At 37.9% G+C, this 16373-nt stretch overlaps 2 protein-coding genes across 2 annotated transcripts; one reads left to right on the top strand and one right to left on the bottom strand.

Annotated features, from left to right (window-relative positions):
- Positions 1 to 258: 258 nt before the first annotated feature.
- LOC137733760 (protein EXPORTIN 1A) lies at positions 259 to 11883 on the top strand. The gene is made up of 32 exons (XM_068472939.2): positions 259 to 826; positions 1588 to 1704; positions 2089 to 2181; positions 2281 to 2352; positions 2561 to 2668; positions 2763 to 2845; positions 3009 to 3147; positions 3231 to 3299; positions 3429 to 3506; positions 4132 to 4194; positions 4278 to 4322; positions 4450 to 4557; positions 4665 to 4763; positions 4942 to 5145; positions 5568 to 5627; positions 5924 to 6034; positions 6180 to 6277; positions 6417 to 6525; positions 6756 to 6821; positions 6909 to 7007; positions 7879 to 7959; positions 8046 to 8135; positions 8567 to 8652; positions 8752 to 8832; positions 8912 to 9094; positions 9289 to 9355; positions 10044 to 10154; positions 10265 to 10372; positions 10448 to 10585; positions 10670 to 10807; positions 10885 to 10989; positions 11202 to 11883. The coding sequence occupies exons 1-32, from the start codon at positions 728 to 730 to the stop codon at positions 11322 to 11324; spliced, it is 3231 nt and encodes a 1076-aa protein (XP_068329040.2). The 5' UTR covers positions 259 to 727; the 3' UTR covers positions 11325 to 11883.
- Positions 11884 to 12190: 307 nt separating this feature from the next.
- LOC137734857 (anthocyanidin 3-O-glucosyltransferase 2) lies at positions 12191 to 14129 on the bottom strand. Its single transcript, XM_068474165.2, has 2 exons — positions 13473 to 14129; positions 12191 to 13245 (listed from the first exon to the last, which is right to left on the bottom strand). The coding sequence occupies exons 1-2, from the start codon at positions 14017 to 14019 to the stop codon at positions 12353 to 12355; spliced, it is 1440 nt and encodes a 479-aa protein (XP_068330266.2). The 5' UTR covers positions 14020 to 14129; the 3' UTR covers positions 12191 to 12352.
- Between the last annotated feature and the right edge of the window lie 2244 nt (positions 14130 to 16373).

Genomic DNA, 16373 nt, shown 5'->3' with positions numbered 1-16373 from the left:
ACGACCTAACGTTTATCATCATCTTTTTGAGTGCTGTCCTAAAAAAAGCAACCTTATTAAAATTTCAAATCCATTTTGTTGGACTCCAATATCATAGGTTCTTTTTTTGTATGTCGTGAGCGGACGAATAACCCGAAACAAAAGCCTATCAGAAGAATTTGTTATATTCACCATATTCTTAGGGCCCTCAAACGAACTTTTACTTTTGGTCACGCACGCACCAACAACATTTATACAACCGCGCACACACACAAACGAAACCCAAAAAATAAGAAGAGAGCGGAGAGGGAGGCAAACAAACACAAAACGGGAAAAGAAACCGAAAATTCAAACCCCACCCTATTCTACTCTACAATTACAAACGCAACCCAAGTTGCTACTCGCTCCATCAGTCGCCCGCTCTCTCGCCCGCTCTCTCGCCCTCGTACGCTCCTCGTCCTCCTACATCTCTCTCTACTGCTTCATTTTCAAGCTGTCTTTATTTCCCTCCCCCCCCTTTTCTCTCTCTCTATATCCTTTTTCCTCTAATTAATATATAAATAAATACCCACACACCCGTTCGCTGCTTCCTCGGCACTATTCTCTTTCCTTCTCTCTCCTAGGGTTTGGGTGGTTTCAGGTGTCTCTGTTTCGTCGTCTCCACACCAGCTAGCGCCCTCTAGGGTTTATCGGTTTGGGTCTCTACGATCGTCCTTCCTTTTCTTTCTCTCTTGCTCACTCAGTGGCTATGGCGGCTGAGAAGCTAAGGGACTTGAGCCAGCCGATTGACGTTGGCTTGCTCGATGCCACCGTCGTCGCCTTCTACGGCACCGGATCTAAGGAGGAGGTGAGCGATTGCTGCTTCTGTCTATCTTTACTTTCTGTTTGTTTTCCGACCAAGTGTGCCCAATTTGCAACTGCAATCGGGGTTTTTGTGCCGAGGGTTTAAGCTTTCTGTTTGGGTTCTTAGAGGTTGAGGGGAAATTGAAGTTCTCAGCCCTAGGGTTGAACACTTGAAAACCTTCATTTGGGGAGTTTTAACTTTAGGGGAAAATGGAGCCTAACTTCAATGTCTTTCATCGGGGAAGCGTTTGATGGATTACTGGACATTAGCTATATGCCTATTTTTGGGTTGTTAGGTTCGGTGGGTTTGGAAGAGAGATATTTTAATGGTCACGCCGCGTAAAATTGTATGCTCTCAAATAATTCATATACTATTAAGTGAATTGGTAATCGGTTTCAGTATAAAATTTGGAATAATCAATCTTTCATCCTCAACACTTCCGGAACTAAACATACCATGATTGAGTAATGATGGTGAACTGGTTATTTTGTGACTGCATTACATTATTCTGTTTGAAAAAATATGAATGCATTGCAATGTTTATTGAATGCTTAATACCAGGATTGCTCTTTGTTTAGACGAACTAGGTTTACAAAAACATTTCAGCTTCCCTTACCAAAACGATTATTAGTATTCATATGGTATTTGAATAACGGAGGTGTTGGTAAATTATATGCTTAACTTGTAATTTTGTGGCCCTTAGTTTAGTTCTCCAAGTATTTTATGTTCTAAGAGTAATTTTGCTCCATGTGTTGACAATACAGAGGACAGCTGCAGACCAGATATTGAGGGACTTGCAAAACAATCCTGATATGTGGCTCCAAGTTGTGCACATTTTACAGAGCGCAAAGAACCTAAACACCAAGTTCTTTGCCCTGCAGGTCAGTTGTGTTGCATAACAATCTATGACCAGTGCATTTACTTTTTGTCTAACAAGGCCACTGTCAGATGCCCAGATGGTCCTTGCAGTTGGGCAGCAAGGCTGAAGCAAGCCAAAAATAGAATGCCTTTATGTGGGTACAACAACAACAATAATAATCAAGTTGACTGCTTAGGTGTAGATTTTGTTCTTTGTTAAACAAGGCATCAGATAAAGTCTACAGAATGCTTATACCATCTAATCTTGTTGCATATTCATTGGCTTTCTCATGGTTTGGTGCTTTGGAAAAAATTCTATGCAGCTTTTCATTACAACCTGTATAAATCTTTCTATTTGTAATTTAAGGTGCTGATATTATGAGGGTTTTCTTTGCATCCACATTCAGGTCCTAGAAGGGGTTATCAAGTATAGGTGGAATGCATTGCCTGTTGAACAGAGAGACGGAATGAAAAATTATATCTCTGATGTCATTGTACAGGTATGAATCATGCAGTAAATATAGGAGGATTGCAAGTTTTGCTCGTTTAGATAGTCATGTAGTAAATTTCCTTTCTTACCTTTGGTTCCTTTTGTGAAGCTATCAAGTAATGAGGCCTCTTTTCGAATGGAAAGACTTTATGTCAGCAAACTCAATATTATACTGGTTCAGGTATTTCCTTGTTTCTCTCCCATTAGGATTATTGCATTGTTGCTTTTTTTGGTTAGTTTGTTGTATCAAGCACTTTGTTTTCTTTTCTGTTTGTCTGTTGGCTTTTTCTATTTGATAGTATCTGAAATTTACTTGTTATATTCAAATCTGTAATTGCTTGCTTTGGATATGTTTGTGATGTAATATATCGACATTACTCCATGTACAGATTTTGAAGCATGATTGGCCGACTAAATGGCGAAGCTTTATTCCAGATCTTGTATCAGCAGCTAAAACTAGTGAAACCATTTGCGAGAATTGTATGGCCATATTGAAGGTAAGTGTTTTTAATGTTGAATGTTAAAGATTGAAATCCAATTGATTATGGCTTCATTGGGTCGGTGCTAATTGCTTGAATGTGTTACCTTCAGCTCCTAAGTGAAGAGGTTTTTGATTTCTCAAGGGGGGAAATGACACAGTTGAAGATTAAAGAGCTTAAACAATCATTGAACAGGTTATTGGCTGCTGAATTTGGTATCTTTGTTCTTAATTGGATGGGGGTGTCAATTTATTCTGTTTCTGACATGCCATACTTTTACTTGTTGATTTATTGGGTGTGTTTAATGTGTTTATTTACTCTCTATTGGGTGTTTGATTTTCTTTTTTCTTTTTTGCAGTGAGTTTCAACTCATTCATGAGTTGTGCTTATATGTACTATCAGCCTCTCAACGAACTGAGCTGATACGTGCAACTTTATCCACATTGCATGCTTTCCTTTCATGGATTCCCCTGGGCTATATTTTTGAGTCCCCTTTGGTGCGTATAACACTGTTGTGGTTCTTGATTACCCTTCCAAATGATTTATCCTTATCTTTCTGTATTGTGTCTGTATTTTACAGCTTGAAACCCTTCTGAAGTTTTTTCCCATGCCTTTATATCGGAATCTTGCCCTTCAATGTCTAACGGAGGTACATTGTTATTCCATTTGTATTAAGCAATTATGTGGTTGTTGCACGTATGCAAAAAGCAACGAGGAGATCGTGTGATATTGCTGCTTCCAATTATTTAGTATTTATATCTGCGATTTTGGTTTTCAGGTTGCAGCACTTAGTTTCGGTGAATTCTATAATGCACAATATGTTAAGATGTACAATATATTCATGGTGCAGTTACAGGTGTGTAAATTTATCAGTTTTCTTTTATATTCTTAGTTCTTACACCTAGTTTTAGCTCCACATTCAGTGTTTAATGTGTAGTTATGAATACATGGAATGAGAAAAATACATTTAAGAAACACACGTCTAATTTGATAAGTTTATTGTAAAAAAAAAGGTTAAAGTTTCAGCCAAATATGAAAGTGGCAAGTTTATAAACTTGGTTTGCTGATTTATAATTTAGTATCTAGTTTATGGGTTTAAAGTACTTAAAGAAGTATTCAATTTTTAATCATTTTATAGGGAATTGTCATTGGCACTTCAAAAATCTAATTGTGGACTCCAAACTTTCTATGTTTAGAAAGCAAAATACTCTTATGGGAGTGCACAATTAGATTTTTGGAGTGCGGATAATAGTTCCCTTTTTATTAGATTTCTAATGTTTTGAAGAAAATAACCAATAATTGAAAACTATAAAGGCATAAGGATTGCTGGAGTAAGTATACTCACATAAATTGTGCATAATTTTAATGGACATATCCTAGGGCAAATTTTCTGATTCGTCTACTCTTGCAATATAATTTGACTTGCATCATTGTCTGATTCTTTCCATAATGCTTTTGACTTTTTTTAATGAAACAATTAGACTATTCTCCCATCCACCACAAACATCCCTGAAGCTTATGCAAATGGATCTGGCGAGGAACAGGTACAATTTATCTAATGATTGTGGGCTTCCCTATTGTTTGTGTTTGTGTATTGAACTATTTTCTTATGGTGTTGTTTTGTCAGGCATTCATTCAGAACTTGGCACTGTTTCTCACTTCGTTTTACAAGGCAAGTTTCTTCTCTTTCAGATGAATATGTTGATGTACTGCCTTGCCTTAACGAGCTTTATATTAATCCTTAAGCATCTGTTGAGGAGTGAAGACATTGCTGATTGTCTCTACTTATATTTTTGCAGTCGCATATTCGTGTTCTTGAAACCACACCAGAGACTATAGCTGCATTGCTGATGGGTCTTGAATATCTTATAAACATCTCATATGTGGATGACACCGAAGTTTTTAAGGTATGATTAATTGTGACTTGTTCTCCCTCTCTCTCTCTCTCTTTCCCTCCCCTCCTCCTTGAACAGATGATTTTAAGATTTGACTTGGACTTCGTTGTTTTGATCAGGTTTGCTTAGACTATTGGAATGCCTTGGTTTTGGAACTGTTTGAGGCACATCATAATCTGGATAACCCTGCAGCATCTGCCAATATGATGGGGTTGCAGGTATTTGAATACTTCCATATTTATACTAGTTGTTGCTTTGAGTTTCCCTTTTATACCTACATGAGTGTATTCTAGTTCACTTACAAATTTGTCATTTTATATATTTTTTTTGTTGTACTTTGTAGATTTCCTTTTAATTCCATTGCAAGAATAACCTGTATCATACATTGATATGCAGATGAATTTGCTTCCTAGTATGGTTGATGGCCTTGGCTCACAACTTTTGCAAAGGCGGCAAATATATGTTGGTATTATGTCAAAGTTGAGGTTGCTCATGATCTGTCGTATGGCTAAGCCAGAAGAGGTTCTCATTGTTGAAGATGAGAACGGGAACATTGTTCGTGAGACCTTGAAGGACAATGATGTTCTAGTTCAATATAAGGTGATAAATCTTGTATTGCTGATATATTTATAACTTTTTAAGCTATCAAGTTCATGGTAATCTTTTCTTGTAATGAAAATATGGGCGCTAGTCTCTTCTAGATGAAGTTTATTTGGCATTTCTGTATATAAAGAAATAATATAATATTTGTTGACAAGGTGGGGGATTCTAAAGAATTGGATAGCTTCTTTTTAGGTGTCATTGTCAATACATTGTAAGGGTGTTCCTGTCGTTTTGAGTCAGCATGATATAGTGGGTGTTTTAGCTTAGTGTATTTGATATGATTTGATTTTGGCACAAACTCAGTTTTTATCATATGCTTCTTTGTCTGAATAATAGAAAATTATTGAATTATTTATGATTTTCTCCCATCAGTTTTTTCATATTTCATTCTGTTATTGTTATTGTTCATGATCTTGCAGATCATGAGGGAGACACTGATATATTTGTCACACCTTGACCACGATGACACTGAGAAGCAGGTAAAGGGTAGTTTTTTCTTTGAAGTAAAATTAAACAATAACTAAGGTTCATTCTACTTGTTGATTCCTTTGATGCATAACCCTGCAAGATGATGCTTTTAGCATTATGTTATCTTGCCTTGATAATTTTTCATATAATTTGAAATAATCTTCTTTCATATGTGATCTAACTCATCATGCACTGAGAATATTCCTTTTAATATAATCTCTGTTGTGGGGAACCACTAAAGTGAACTTATTTTTCCTGTTTTGTATTTCTATCTGATATTTCTCTTTCCACTGACATTTGGAAACAGATGCTAAAGAAATTAAACAAACAACTGACTGGTGAGGATTGGGCATGGAACAACTTAAACACATTATGCTGGGCAATAGGGTCCATATCTGGTTCCATGATGGAAGAACAGGTATGCTTTGTCTTTAATCATTTTTATTATTTGAAGAATTGACTGAAGTAATTTTTTTTATGATGATTTCATTATGTCTTGTGCTTTTTATACCGTTATTGTCTCAGAATTTGTTTTGATGCTTCTTACCCTTTGCTCTTCGCAGGAAAATAGATTTTTGGTGATGGTCATTCGCGACTTGCTGAACTTGTGTGAAATCATAAAAGGGAAAGATAATAAAGCAGTTATTGCAAGCAACATCATGTAAGTATTTGTGGTCCTACCAATTTTTTTTAGCTTAAGCTAAAGGTTTCACTGCCCTAAATCTGTTACCAATAGGTTTCACTGACCTGTATTTTTATAGGATAATATCCTTATAAATGAAGCTTTGCTTTGTTTTCAGGTATGTTGTCGGACAGTACCCAAGGTTCTTAAGAGCTCATTGGAAGTTCTTAAAGACTGTTGTGAATAAGTTGTTTGAGTTTATGCATGAAACGCATCCTGGAGTTCAGGTGATTTTTTTTATTATCACGTTTAAGGTTGCTTTTAAAATTTTAAACTTAAAATGTACATGTTAATTGATGCAAAGTTTTTTATGGTATTGCTAGTGTTATTTAAGTATTTATGATAATCTGGGACTATCTTTTTTATTGGGGTTGTCTGGGGTGGTCCCTGGTGTTCAGTTATATGCACATGTTTCCTTAATATCAGTCTTCTATAACTGTTGTTGCATATGTTTCAGGACATGGCCTGCGACACATTCTTGAAAATTGTTCAAAAGTGCAAGCGTAAATTTGTTATTGTACAGGTGTTTTCTCTTATAAGTTGGCATTAGAATCGGCCTTGTCATAGAAGTTGAGATTGTTTTCTCATTGACTGCTTCTATGATTTACAGGTTGGAGAAAATGAACCATTTGTGTCTGAACTCCTGACAAGCCTGCCGAGTACTGTTGGCGATCTTCAACCTCACCAGATTCATACTTTCTATGAAGCTGTATGCCTTTCTTATGTTCTTTTTTCTACATAGTTAGACCAACGCCAATGGTTGGGGTTAAAACCTAAATTTTTAGCCCAGAAAATTTAGGTTCTAATCCAAAATAGTTTTTCTCCTTCAGTGGTTTTGGCTTAAAATTTTAGCCTGAAATTATATTAAAGAATGATTTTGGGCTAATTTTTTTTTTTCAGTAACTTTTTTAAAAATAAAGTTTATTTAGATTTTCCTTATTCATTTTTGCGAACATTTTAACCTAAAAATATTTAAATTCCGATAAATAATGAAAAAACACTAAACCTAACTCATTCTTACACATATGCACCACATGAAAGAACATGGAAAACCACAACCTACTCCATTCTTAAACACATAGGTGGGTAGAAAGAAAAAAAGGAAGAACTGTTTGGCGAAAGTGAATTTTGTGTCGATGTTTGAACAAATTCATAGGTATTTGTAGAGTTTTTAGGTGAATTTTGATTTAAATAATATCTTTTAATTGTTTTAGCCAAATTTTGGGTTGGTTGATCTTTTTTTACCATTAGATTTAATGTATTTATAGATTTGATTTAAAAAAAAAAATAGAACCAACGGTCCAACCACGTGGGCTGTCCCATAAAAAAATAGTGGTTGGTCTTGCCGCAAGCTGACAAAATCAGCAACTGGGTCCCAGCGCTGAGTCCAGCCACTAACCTTGGTTCATTTTCTGGGCTAAATTTGGCCCAAAAATAAGTTTCAACCCAAACCCTTTTTAGCCCAATGATAGAGATCTTTGGTCGAGTTTAAAACCTAAATTTTGAGTTTTAACCCAACCTTTGGAGTTGGTCTTATACATAAAAATTTGTTATAAACAATTGCCTGTTATTTATCTTAGGTGGGTCATATGATTCAAGCAGAGTCTGATCCCAAGAAGAGAGAAGAATATCTACAGAGATTGATGGGTCTCCCAAATCAGGTATATTTCGATATATGTGCAATGTGCATGACTGCTTGCAAGTGCTCAGAATAGCTTGTTGCTTATTATATTAGCTTGTTCACCAGAAATGGGCCGAGATTATAGGGCAAGCACGCCTAAGTGTTGATTTCCTGAAGGATCAGGAGGTAATTCGGACTGTGCTTAATATATTACAGGTATGATTTTCAAATTTTGTTATTTAGGTATTCTGTAGTCAACCATATCATGGATCATGGAGATATTATTGATAAGATTATTGACTTAGCTTTGTTGTATCTTGTTTTCTCTTTTCTTTTTCTTACTGTTCTGTTGTCAGTTGAACTTGTTTATGTTAGATTGTGCAGTTTCTGTTAGGTGAGCTGTTGTTTTTGTAGCAGCATCTTTCTGTGAACTTTACTGCATCCAAAGTGGGCCTTATATGTGTCATGCTTTTATTCTTTCCTTTACATACTTGGTATTTTACAAGGATTGTTCATCCTATTGTGTCGTGTCAATATCAAATGTGATTGTTCTTGTGGCTGTAGCTACTTTTGATTATATTTTAGTCTGTTGTTTTGCTTTTGAAAGGATTGTGAGTACCTGGTGTGATTCTGTTGTTGATTTGCAGACAAATACTAGCGTTGCGAGCTCCCTTGGAACGTTTTTCCTGTCTCAGATCTCAATGATCTTTCTGGACATGCTTAATGTGTACAGGTATGACCGATGCTTTCAGGCATAGAAAGATTTTCAGATGTTTAATTTGGTTTCTTTTTAACTAATACGGTTATGCGTGGCACTATTTATTTTGTACAGGATGTACAGTGAGCTTGTATCTAGTAACATTGCAGAAGGGGGTCCCTTCGCTTCCAAAACATCCTATGTTAAACTTCTTCGGTGGGACCTTTTGTACAAATTCCCTTTCAGTTTAACAATTAAACCTCAAATACCATGTTTTGATTTAGTCCTCCAACAGGTCGGTGAAGAGGGAGACTCTCAAGTTGATTGAGACATTCTTGGACAAGGCAGAAGACCAACCACAGATAGGAAAACAAATTGTGCCTCCCATGTTGGATCCAGTCCTAGGTGACTATGCCAGGAATTTGCCTGATGCTAGAGAGTCGGAGGTTTTGTCACTTTTTGCCACTATCATAAATAAGTATGTTATCTTTCTTTCATTATCTTGTCTTTTTTGCTTTGACTACAACTAGATATGATAGTGTCGTGCTAAAAACCACAGCCAACTAAAAGGACTAGTAAGCTGCTGCCTACATTTTGCTTCTGGCTAAAGAATTTGCTATTTGTTTTCTTTAGTGTCTTCCGGTGCCTTATATTTGTACCCCTTGTTTTTAGGTACAAGGGTGCAATGATAGATGATGTGCCAAGAATATTTGAAGCTGTTTTCCAGTGCACATTGGAGGTAAGAATGTGGCCCATTCAGCAATGGTCCAGAACAATTGTGATTTTTTTATTAATGTTCGAAGCAATATCAATAATACTGCCTTACATTTAGATGCCACACACGTCTACTCCCTATATTTTTGTTGTATGAATGTATGTATGTATCTTTGCCAAAGCATTTGAAAGTCTGGTCATGTGCTATCCTTTATAAAATTTTAGAAGTAGCATATCAAATTATGTGTTTGTCTTTTGGAGTTGATGTGATCATCAAGTAGCATAAATCAGTTAATTTGGTTTCTACTTCCATGACAGTCACACTACATTTCTGGCCGAACATGTTACTATATGTCCAAGTTCTTTTCGCTATCCCTTTCTCCATAAGCATTGGTGAAGAGGATGGATCTCAGATACGTTTATTTGCACATCCTCTGATACCAAATAGCGTTTGGAGTGATGGCTAAATCTGAAATCATTAAAATTCGATTTGGCTGAACATGTTAGTATTCTTACCAAGGCCCTTTTCGGCATGCCCTTCTCCACAATGCATTGCTGAAGAGGGATTTTAGCATCGTGGTGTTGGTGTTATGTTTATGTTGCATCCTCTGAGGTCTGATGCCAAAGAACCTCTGGAGTGACAGCTAAAATTTTGAAAATTTGATTTGTACCTTAGTTGTTTTCTTACATGTCTTTAATCTGTGCCGTTGCAGATGATCACCAAAAATTTTGAAGATTACCCAGAGCATCGATTGAAGTTCTTTTCTTTGCTTCGTGCCATTGCTGCACACTGCTTTGCTGCATTGATTCGATTATCGAGTCCGGTACGTGTTTAAATCTTTCCCACTTGTCTGTCTGCCATTATTGTCAATGTCAGCTGGTTAGATGAGGGATTATTGGCTTCTGTTATAATTAATTTTTTTGTATACTTCAGCAACTGAAGCTTGTCATGGATTCAATTATATGGGCGTTTCGGCACACTGAAAGAAATATTGCTGAAACTGGGCTGAACCTGTTGTTGGAAATGCTGAGAAACTTTCAGGTGTGATATCGTGCATTTTTTTCATTAGCCATGTTGTAATGCCATTTAAGCTCACTGTCTTGGTTGATTTGACAGAATTCAGAGTTCTGCAATCAGTTTTACCGTACATACTTTCTGACAATCGAGCAAGAAATATTTGCTGTCTTGACTGATACATTTCATAAGCCTGGGTTCAAGTTGCATGTCTTGGTTCTCCAACATTTGTTTAGCCTGGTAATGTATCTTGCCATAGCTTGGAGTTCTTTCCTTGATTCATAAGCTTGCATAAATTAAAAGTTACATATTTACTGTTTACAGGTGGGAAGTAATCTGTTGAAGGAGCCTTTATGGGATGTTGCAGCTGTTCCTTATCAATATCCTAATAATGGAATGTTTGTTCGTGAATATACGATAAAGCTTTTGAGTACTTCATTCCCGAACATGACTGGGGCGGAGGTATATAACTATGAATACTATTATGTTTATCTCTCTTTTTTTCTAGGTATATCACTTACCTGAAGGTTTTTTTCCAGGTTGCTCAATTTGTGAATGGACTATTTGAATCGACGGCTGACATACCCACTTTTAAAAATCACATCCGAGACTTCCTAGTGCAATCCAAAGAATTTTCAGCACAGGTAGGATACCAGAAGCATCAGTTGTTTGGACTCCCAAATTCAGAGAGATGTGCATTTTATTATTAGTTTCCCATTCAGTCAAGGAAGATTAGATATTCATCTACGTTGACTAATTTTTTATGTTGATGTTAAATGTTGCATCTTCCATTCTCGTAGTCTTTTGCTGGGATGAGGCTAATATGGATGTTAAACGGTATGTTGTGATTGTGCAGGACAACAAAGATCTTTATGCCGAGGAGGCTGCTGCTCAGAGAGAGAAAGACCGGCAACGAATGCTTTCTATTCCTGGGCTTATTGCCCCCAATGAGATACAGGACGAAATGGTTGATTCCTAGGCGGCTGATTTTAATGATGAAGCTAATTTCGTGGACAATAGATGGAGATGCAAATGGATTCAATCCTCGGAATCTTTCAAATGCAAATACGGCATTTTTTCCCCTAATTAGTTTCCATTTTGTTTCTTAGTTCAAAATTAGTTTAGATCACGAAGGCGCCCGTAGAGTGGTGTTTGCACTCTGTTGCCTTTTAAGTCTACTGGGATGGCTGTAGAGTATTTTTGGTGCTGATTTAGGGAGGGAGATATTGAGGAGTGTTTTGCTGGATCAAAATTAATCATGTGTAGTTTGAACTCGCCAGGCGGGGTGGCATTTATGTTATTTGCCATAGGTGTAATATATACTACCCACGCTGGGTTGCGCACAAGTAGCTCATATTATTTTTGTTTTGTTTCGTTTCTCAATAGAACGTGGTTGTCTCGTTGATTTCATGAGGTTTAGGATGCAGATTTTTTTTGTTACTTGTTAAGAGTTGTGTGAATTCTGTAATTTGATTGTGCTTACTACATGTTTCTATTTCATTTATAAATCCTCTCCCAATTCTTTTTTGGGTTCATCAGTTATGTGATGTCTCTTTCTTTTCTGCTTGGTTGCTTTACTAACCGTAGGAATTGACCTCGTCAGTATCGGTACAAATGACCCTTCCCTTATGTTCGGCTTTAGCAATAGCTCCAGAATCTAACGCCACTTGCCATTCCAATTCAATTCCAACAATGCACTTTTCAGACCGAGAAAGCGGAGCCACAGCTGTAGATATCGATATTTTGACGATCAATAGTTAACCATGGCCTTGATGGGTAGGTTTGATGGAATAGGCAATAATAAGATCAAGGTTTTAGTAAATGACTTGGAGAAGAGCAGTGACATTGATCCAAAAGAAATCATTTCATATAAATCAGGGAGTTTTAACAAAACACTCCCGGTACTTTCATGCTACTATTCACTATACTTTAAAAAAAAACTTTTCATTGCGCTAGATAAAGGTATTATAGGTTGTTATTTATGGTGCTACGTTCATTGTCCTCGCACTATGCTTTCTTGGATCCTGATATAACATCCAACAACGATTTGAAGTTCCGAGTGGAGCTCCCCTGTGGTCCAAGCGCCTCTACTGCGAGTTGTTTGACCTTCTTTATATTGTCTCTGAATTTCCTCCCACTTTCTGCCAACAAAACCACTTCCAAACTTTTTACCAGCCCCTCCGTGGTAAAAACTCCTCCCTCCACATTTACCCCTATCTCCAACACGTCCTCCACCATCCTTGCATTAAGCCTGTGGTCTCCAAAAAATGGCCTACAAATCATGGGCACCCCTCCGGCTATAGTCTCCAGCAGCGAGTTCCAGCCGCAATGTGACACGAAAGCTCCGACCGAAGCGTGGGCCAGGACATGCGGCTGAGGAGCCCACGGCACCACCATCCCGTTCAACTTTGACAATCTTTTTGTCAAGAACTCTTTCAGCAACGGTGTCTTGAAGTTGTCCTTGAGCGACCACAAGAAGGGAGCCCCCGTGGCTTCCAGGGCCTCCGCTATTGCTAGCAGCTCCTTCTCCGGCGGGGTCGCCACGGACCCGAAACTGACGTACACGACGGAGGATGGAGCGTCTTGCTTGTCAAGCCACGACAAGCAAGCGTCCGACGGTGGCAGCGGGGACGCTACGTTGGAAGGTCCTACGTTGAGGAGTTTGTTGAATTTGGACTTTAGGTCGTTTGTTACGGGGAGGTCGAGTTCTTCGAAACAGTTCATGAAAACTGCGGTGGCGCGGGGGAGGAGCCGACCCATTTGAAGTAGCATGCGGGAAAATACCGAGTCCAAGTTTCCGAAAATGACTCCTTCTTGTAAGTCTTTGATTCGCACATTGGACAGTCCTTGGATGTTCACATTTTTGTCGACGATGAGCTCGTTTTCACGGCCTGTAATACCTGCATGATCAAACCTGAATGCTTAGAACGTAAAATTAAATTTCTCAGTTTTTCTAATAAAAGTACAGAAAATTTCACTTTAATCCTTAAAATAGACGAGTTTTAGATTATAACCTTGTAAGATTAAAAATCTAATTTTAGTCCCTAATACATTTAATCATCTCATTTATTAATTATATTTTTTAATGTTTCGTCTTTAAATACAGGATAAGTATAAACGTACGCACCTTGAGTTCCGATAGTGTCCCGGATGAGATCGGTATGCACGTGAACAGAGAGGGAGTTAAGCCCGGAGAGCCAGAAGGGGACCCAAAGCGCTCCCAAGTCGTCAGCCAAGTGGACTCCAAACCAAAGGAAGGCGTCGGTGATCAAGCAGCTGATATGCTTCCCGGTGTCAGCCACGGAGGCGTCTAAGCTCCTCCGTAAGTTTTCCGGTGCCGCGTTCATGAAGAGCTCTATGTCCTCCTGCGGCTTACCCGCAAAAACATACCCCTCGGGCACCCCGTCAGCCACATCGTACACCCTTAGGTTAGGCGGCATGTTATTATTGCTGTTGTTGGAAAAGAGAGAGCTGTTGGATTTCGAAGTGCTGAAGAACGAGAAGAGAGTGTTTGGGAGGGCGGCAGCTAGGCGGCGAACGATGTCAAGCATGGGACTTGCATGAGTGGCAAAAGGGAAGGCTGCGGCTGCCACGTGACGGTCGTAGGCGTCGGCGAGATGGGGCTGACCATTAGTTGTTTGTGGCTCGATTTTGGTGGGCGGCGGCGGTGCCATTACAACTTACAATGCTAATAAGAAAAGAAGTTGAATGGTAGTGCGGTTGGATGGGACTGGACTTTATATAGTCGTTAACAAGAAATGCATGCGCTACTCGCCACCTCCAATAATTGTAGAGCAGTTAGCAAGCAGGCTTACTAGGAGGACTGCTTACCTACCATTCATTCATCGCTGGTTTCCCCTTACCTTTCTTCTTCTTCGTATGGTATTGGTTATGTCCACGATAGGCCGTGACTGACGGTTGCTATAGGCATTAACCCAATGCGGTTTATAACCCCCCAGAGGGCCCACCGGATTACTATTTGACTGGGGTGGCAATACGTGACACCAAAAGACCGACAACAGGCCACGGCACTCCCAATATTACTAGGTAGGGAGGAGGACCACCAAGACTACTTGATTTGCAATGAATTTGAGTGTTGCGTGGACGATCATTTGCCCACCAACTGAACCGTATCTCGTGAACATGATAAAGACTAGCAATGATCTCCATGCAATGCTGCGATAAGACATGACATTTTAATTACATAATAGAAAACAATAGAAAACTAGAAATTGTAAAAAGGAAATTGATCATAGTAAGTCTTCACAAAAACCTACTTGGCAAGATTGGAAAATTGGCGAAAGTAGAAGCCATCAACAAAGAAATGTAGAAACAAATTAGTAACCTAATTTAGATGGCATCAGGATGAATTCTGGAAATATGACTTTAACCTCTCAAATTCAAAATTTTCCATATAAAACCCGATATAAATTTTTTACTAAAAAAAACCCCAATGACTAGGATCCACCTAAGTGAATTCATTAATTATATATTATTTTACACATTTTACATTTTTTAGATGCCTAAAATACCCCTATTGCATATTTAATGTGCACAATTAATTCTATGCAGATTGTAAGGAGACAGTTAATGATTTCGCAAAAAGAAAAATAAGACCTTAATTTTAAAAAAATTCATTGCATATTAATATCAAATGTGAGAATTGTTGGCTTAATTTTATGTATCTTGCATTATGAGTTCATATATACAAAAAAAAAAAAAAAAAAAAAAAAAAAAAACCTGATACATGTAATAATACATATAAAAAAAGTAATTTACGTACCATGTACAAAAATGCTATTTGATTCAAAATGTGTATAAATATTGTACACCAACAACAAAATATTGCATAAACTTAGGAATTGGATCATGCTTTTGATTCCACAAAATGCTTTTAATTTGAATTATGCATATTATGCCATGATTTATTTAGTTTTACAAATGCTGTTACGTAGTTGAGATTTATATATTGTCAAGGCATATGCATACGCATTTTACTTGCTCATAAATATTATACTAGTGTGAAATACTGAAGTAGCCCTACGGGAGGCGCATGTAAGTTCAGGTAAGTTTATTATGTGGATTGGAATTATTGCATCATTATGGCATGCATATGTTCATATAGTTCACTCATCATTGTTGCACCCTGGTGTTAGTGCTCTCGCCCCGGGCTAGGGCCAATACTTCTTGTGATGATCACCTCCGCACCGCACGTTCACCTTGGATCCAAGTAGGTGCTAATCTTGTCGTACATGTCGCATTAGGCGACTCCGACTTGTAGGTGACGCGCATAGTGCTAGCCTTCATGTGATCGTAGTACTGGAGCGTATATTATTACACCTAACCTTATCGTACAGGTCGCACTAGGCGACTCCGACTTATGTGCTAGCTTAGATTGATGAGCAATAGGTGCAGTTGTACATGTCACATTAGGTGACTCCGACTAACATACTTGCTTAGATTTTGGAGCACATGCCTATATTTATATTACAGTTGACTTATTGTACTGTGGCATACTTCTGTATTTACTGTTGGCATGCATTTGATTTCATACTTATACGTAGTATGTTTTTGGGAAACTATATTTGTTTTACAGCGAGGGGTTAGTATGTTCCGAAAATAAATGGATTTTCAAAACCTTTGTTTTTGTGCCCACTCACTCTTCTATTTTTCACCCCTCCAGGTCCTAGTTAGCTGATTATCTCGGTGGCATACGAGGAATAGCTGGTGATTCTGACATACTCCAATTAAAAGTAGGAACTGTTTCCAGTTGTGTGCTAAACACTTATTTAGTTTCGACTGCACTACTGTTGATATATATGCTCTGAATATTTGTATTCTATGGGTTCTACCCACTACTGCGCACTCACTTTATTGGTTAAATTAAGTCCTAATTTCGGTTTTAATTTATTCACATTCTTATATCACTTGCACGTTTGGTTACGTCACCTTTGGGTGACGACTAGCATGCCTCGACTCCGGTCGGGGTGTGTCACCTACCATGTATGCAAAAATGTTATTTGATTCA

This window comes from Pyrus communis, chromosome 7, assembly GCF_041283825.1.
Source record: "Pyrus communis isolate YQ-2024b chromosome 7, ASM4128382v1, whole genome shotgun sequence".
NCBI classification, from domain to species: Eukaryota; Viridiplantae; Streptophyta; class Magnoliopsida; order Rosales; family Rosaceae; genus Pyrus; species Pyrus communis.
The sequence above is the reverse complement of the archived record's forward strand: the minus strand, read 5'-3'. Positions and strand labels throughout refer to the sequence as shown.

Excerpts from the sequence above, each read along its gene's own strand:
- LOC137733760 (XM_068472939.2), top strand. The coding sequence starts at position 728 with ATGGCGGCTGAGAAGCTAAGGGACTTGAGCCAGCCGATTGACGTTGGC. Across the intron at positions 5,628-5,923 it reads ACGATGACACTGAGAAGCAG|ATGCTAAAGAAATTAAACAA; the intron begins GTAAAGGGTAGT and ends ATTTGGAAACAG. Across the intron at positions 6,278-6,416 it reads GTTATTGCAAGCAACATCAT|GTATGTTGTCGGACAGTACC; the intron begins GTAAGTATTTGT and ends CTTTGTTTTCAG.
- LOC137734857 (XM_068474165.2), bottom strand. The coding sequence starts at position 14,019 with ATGGCACCGCCGCCGCCCACCAAAATCGAGCCACAAACAACTAATGGT. Across the intron at positions 13,246-13,472 it reads GGACACTATCGGAACTCAAG|GTATTACAGGCCGTGAAAAC; the intron begins GTGCGTACGTTT and ends TTGATCATGCAG.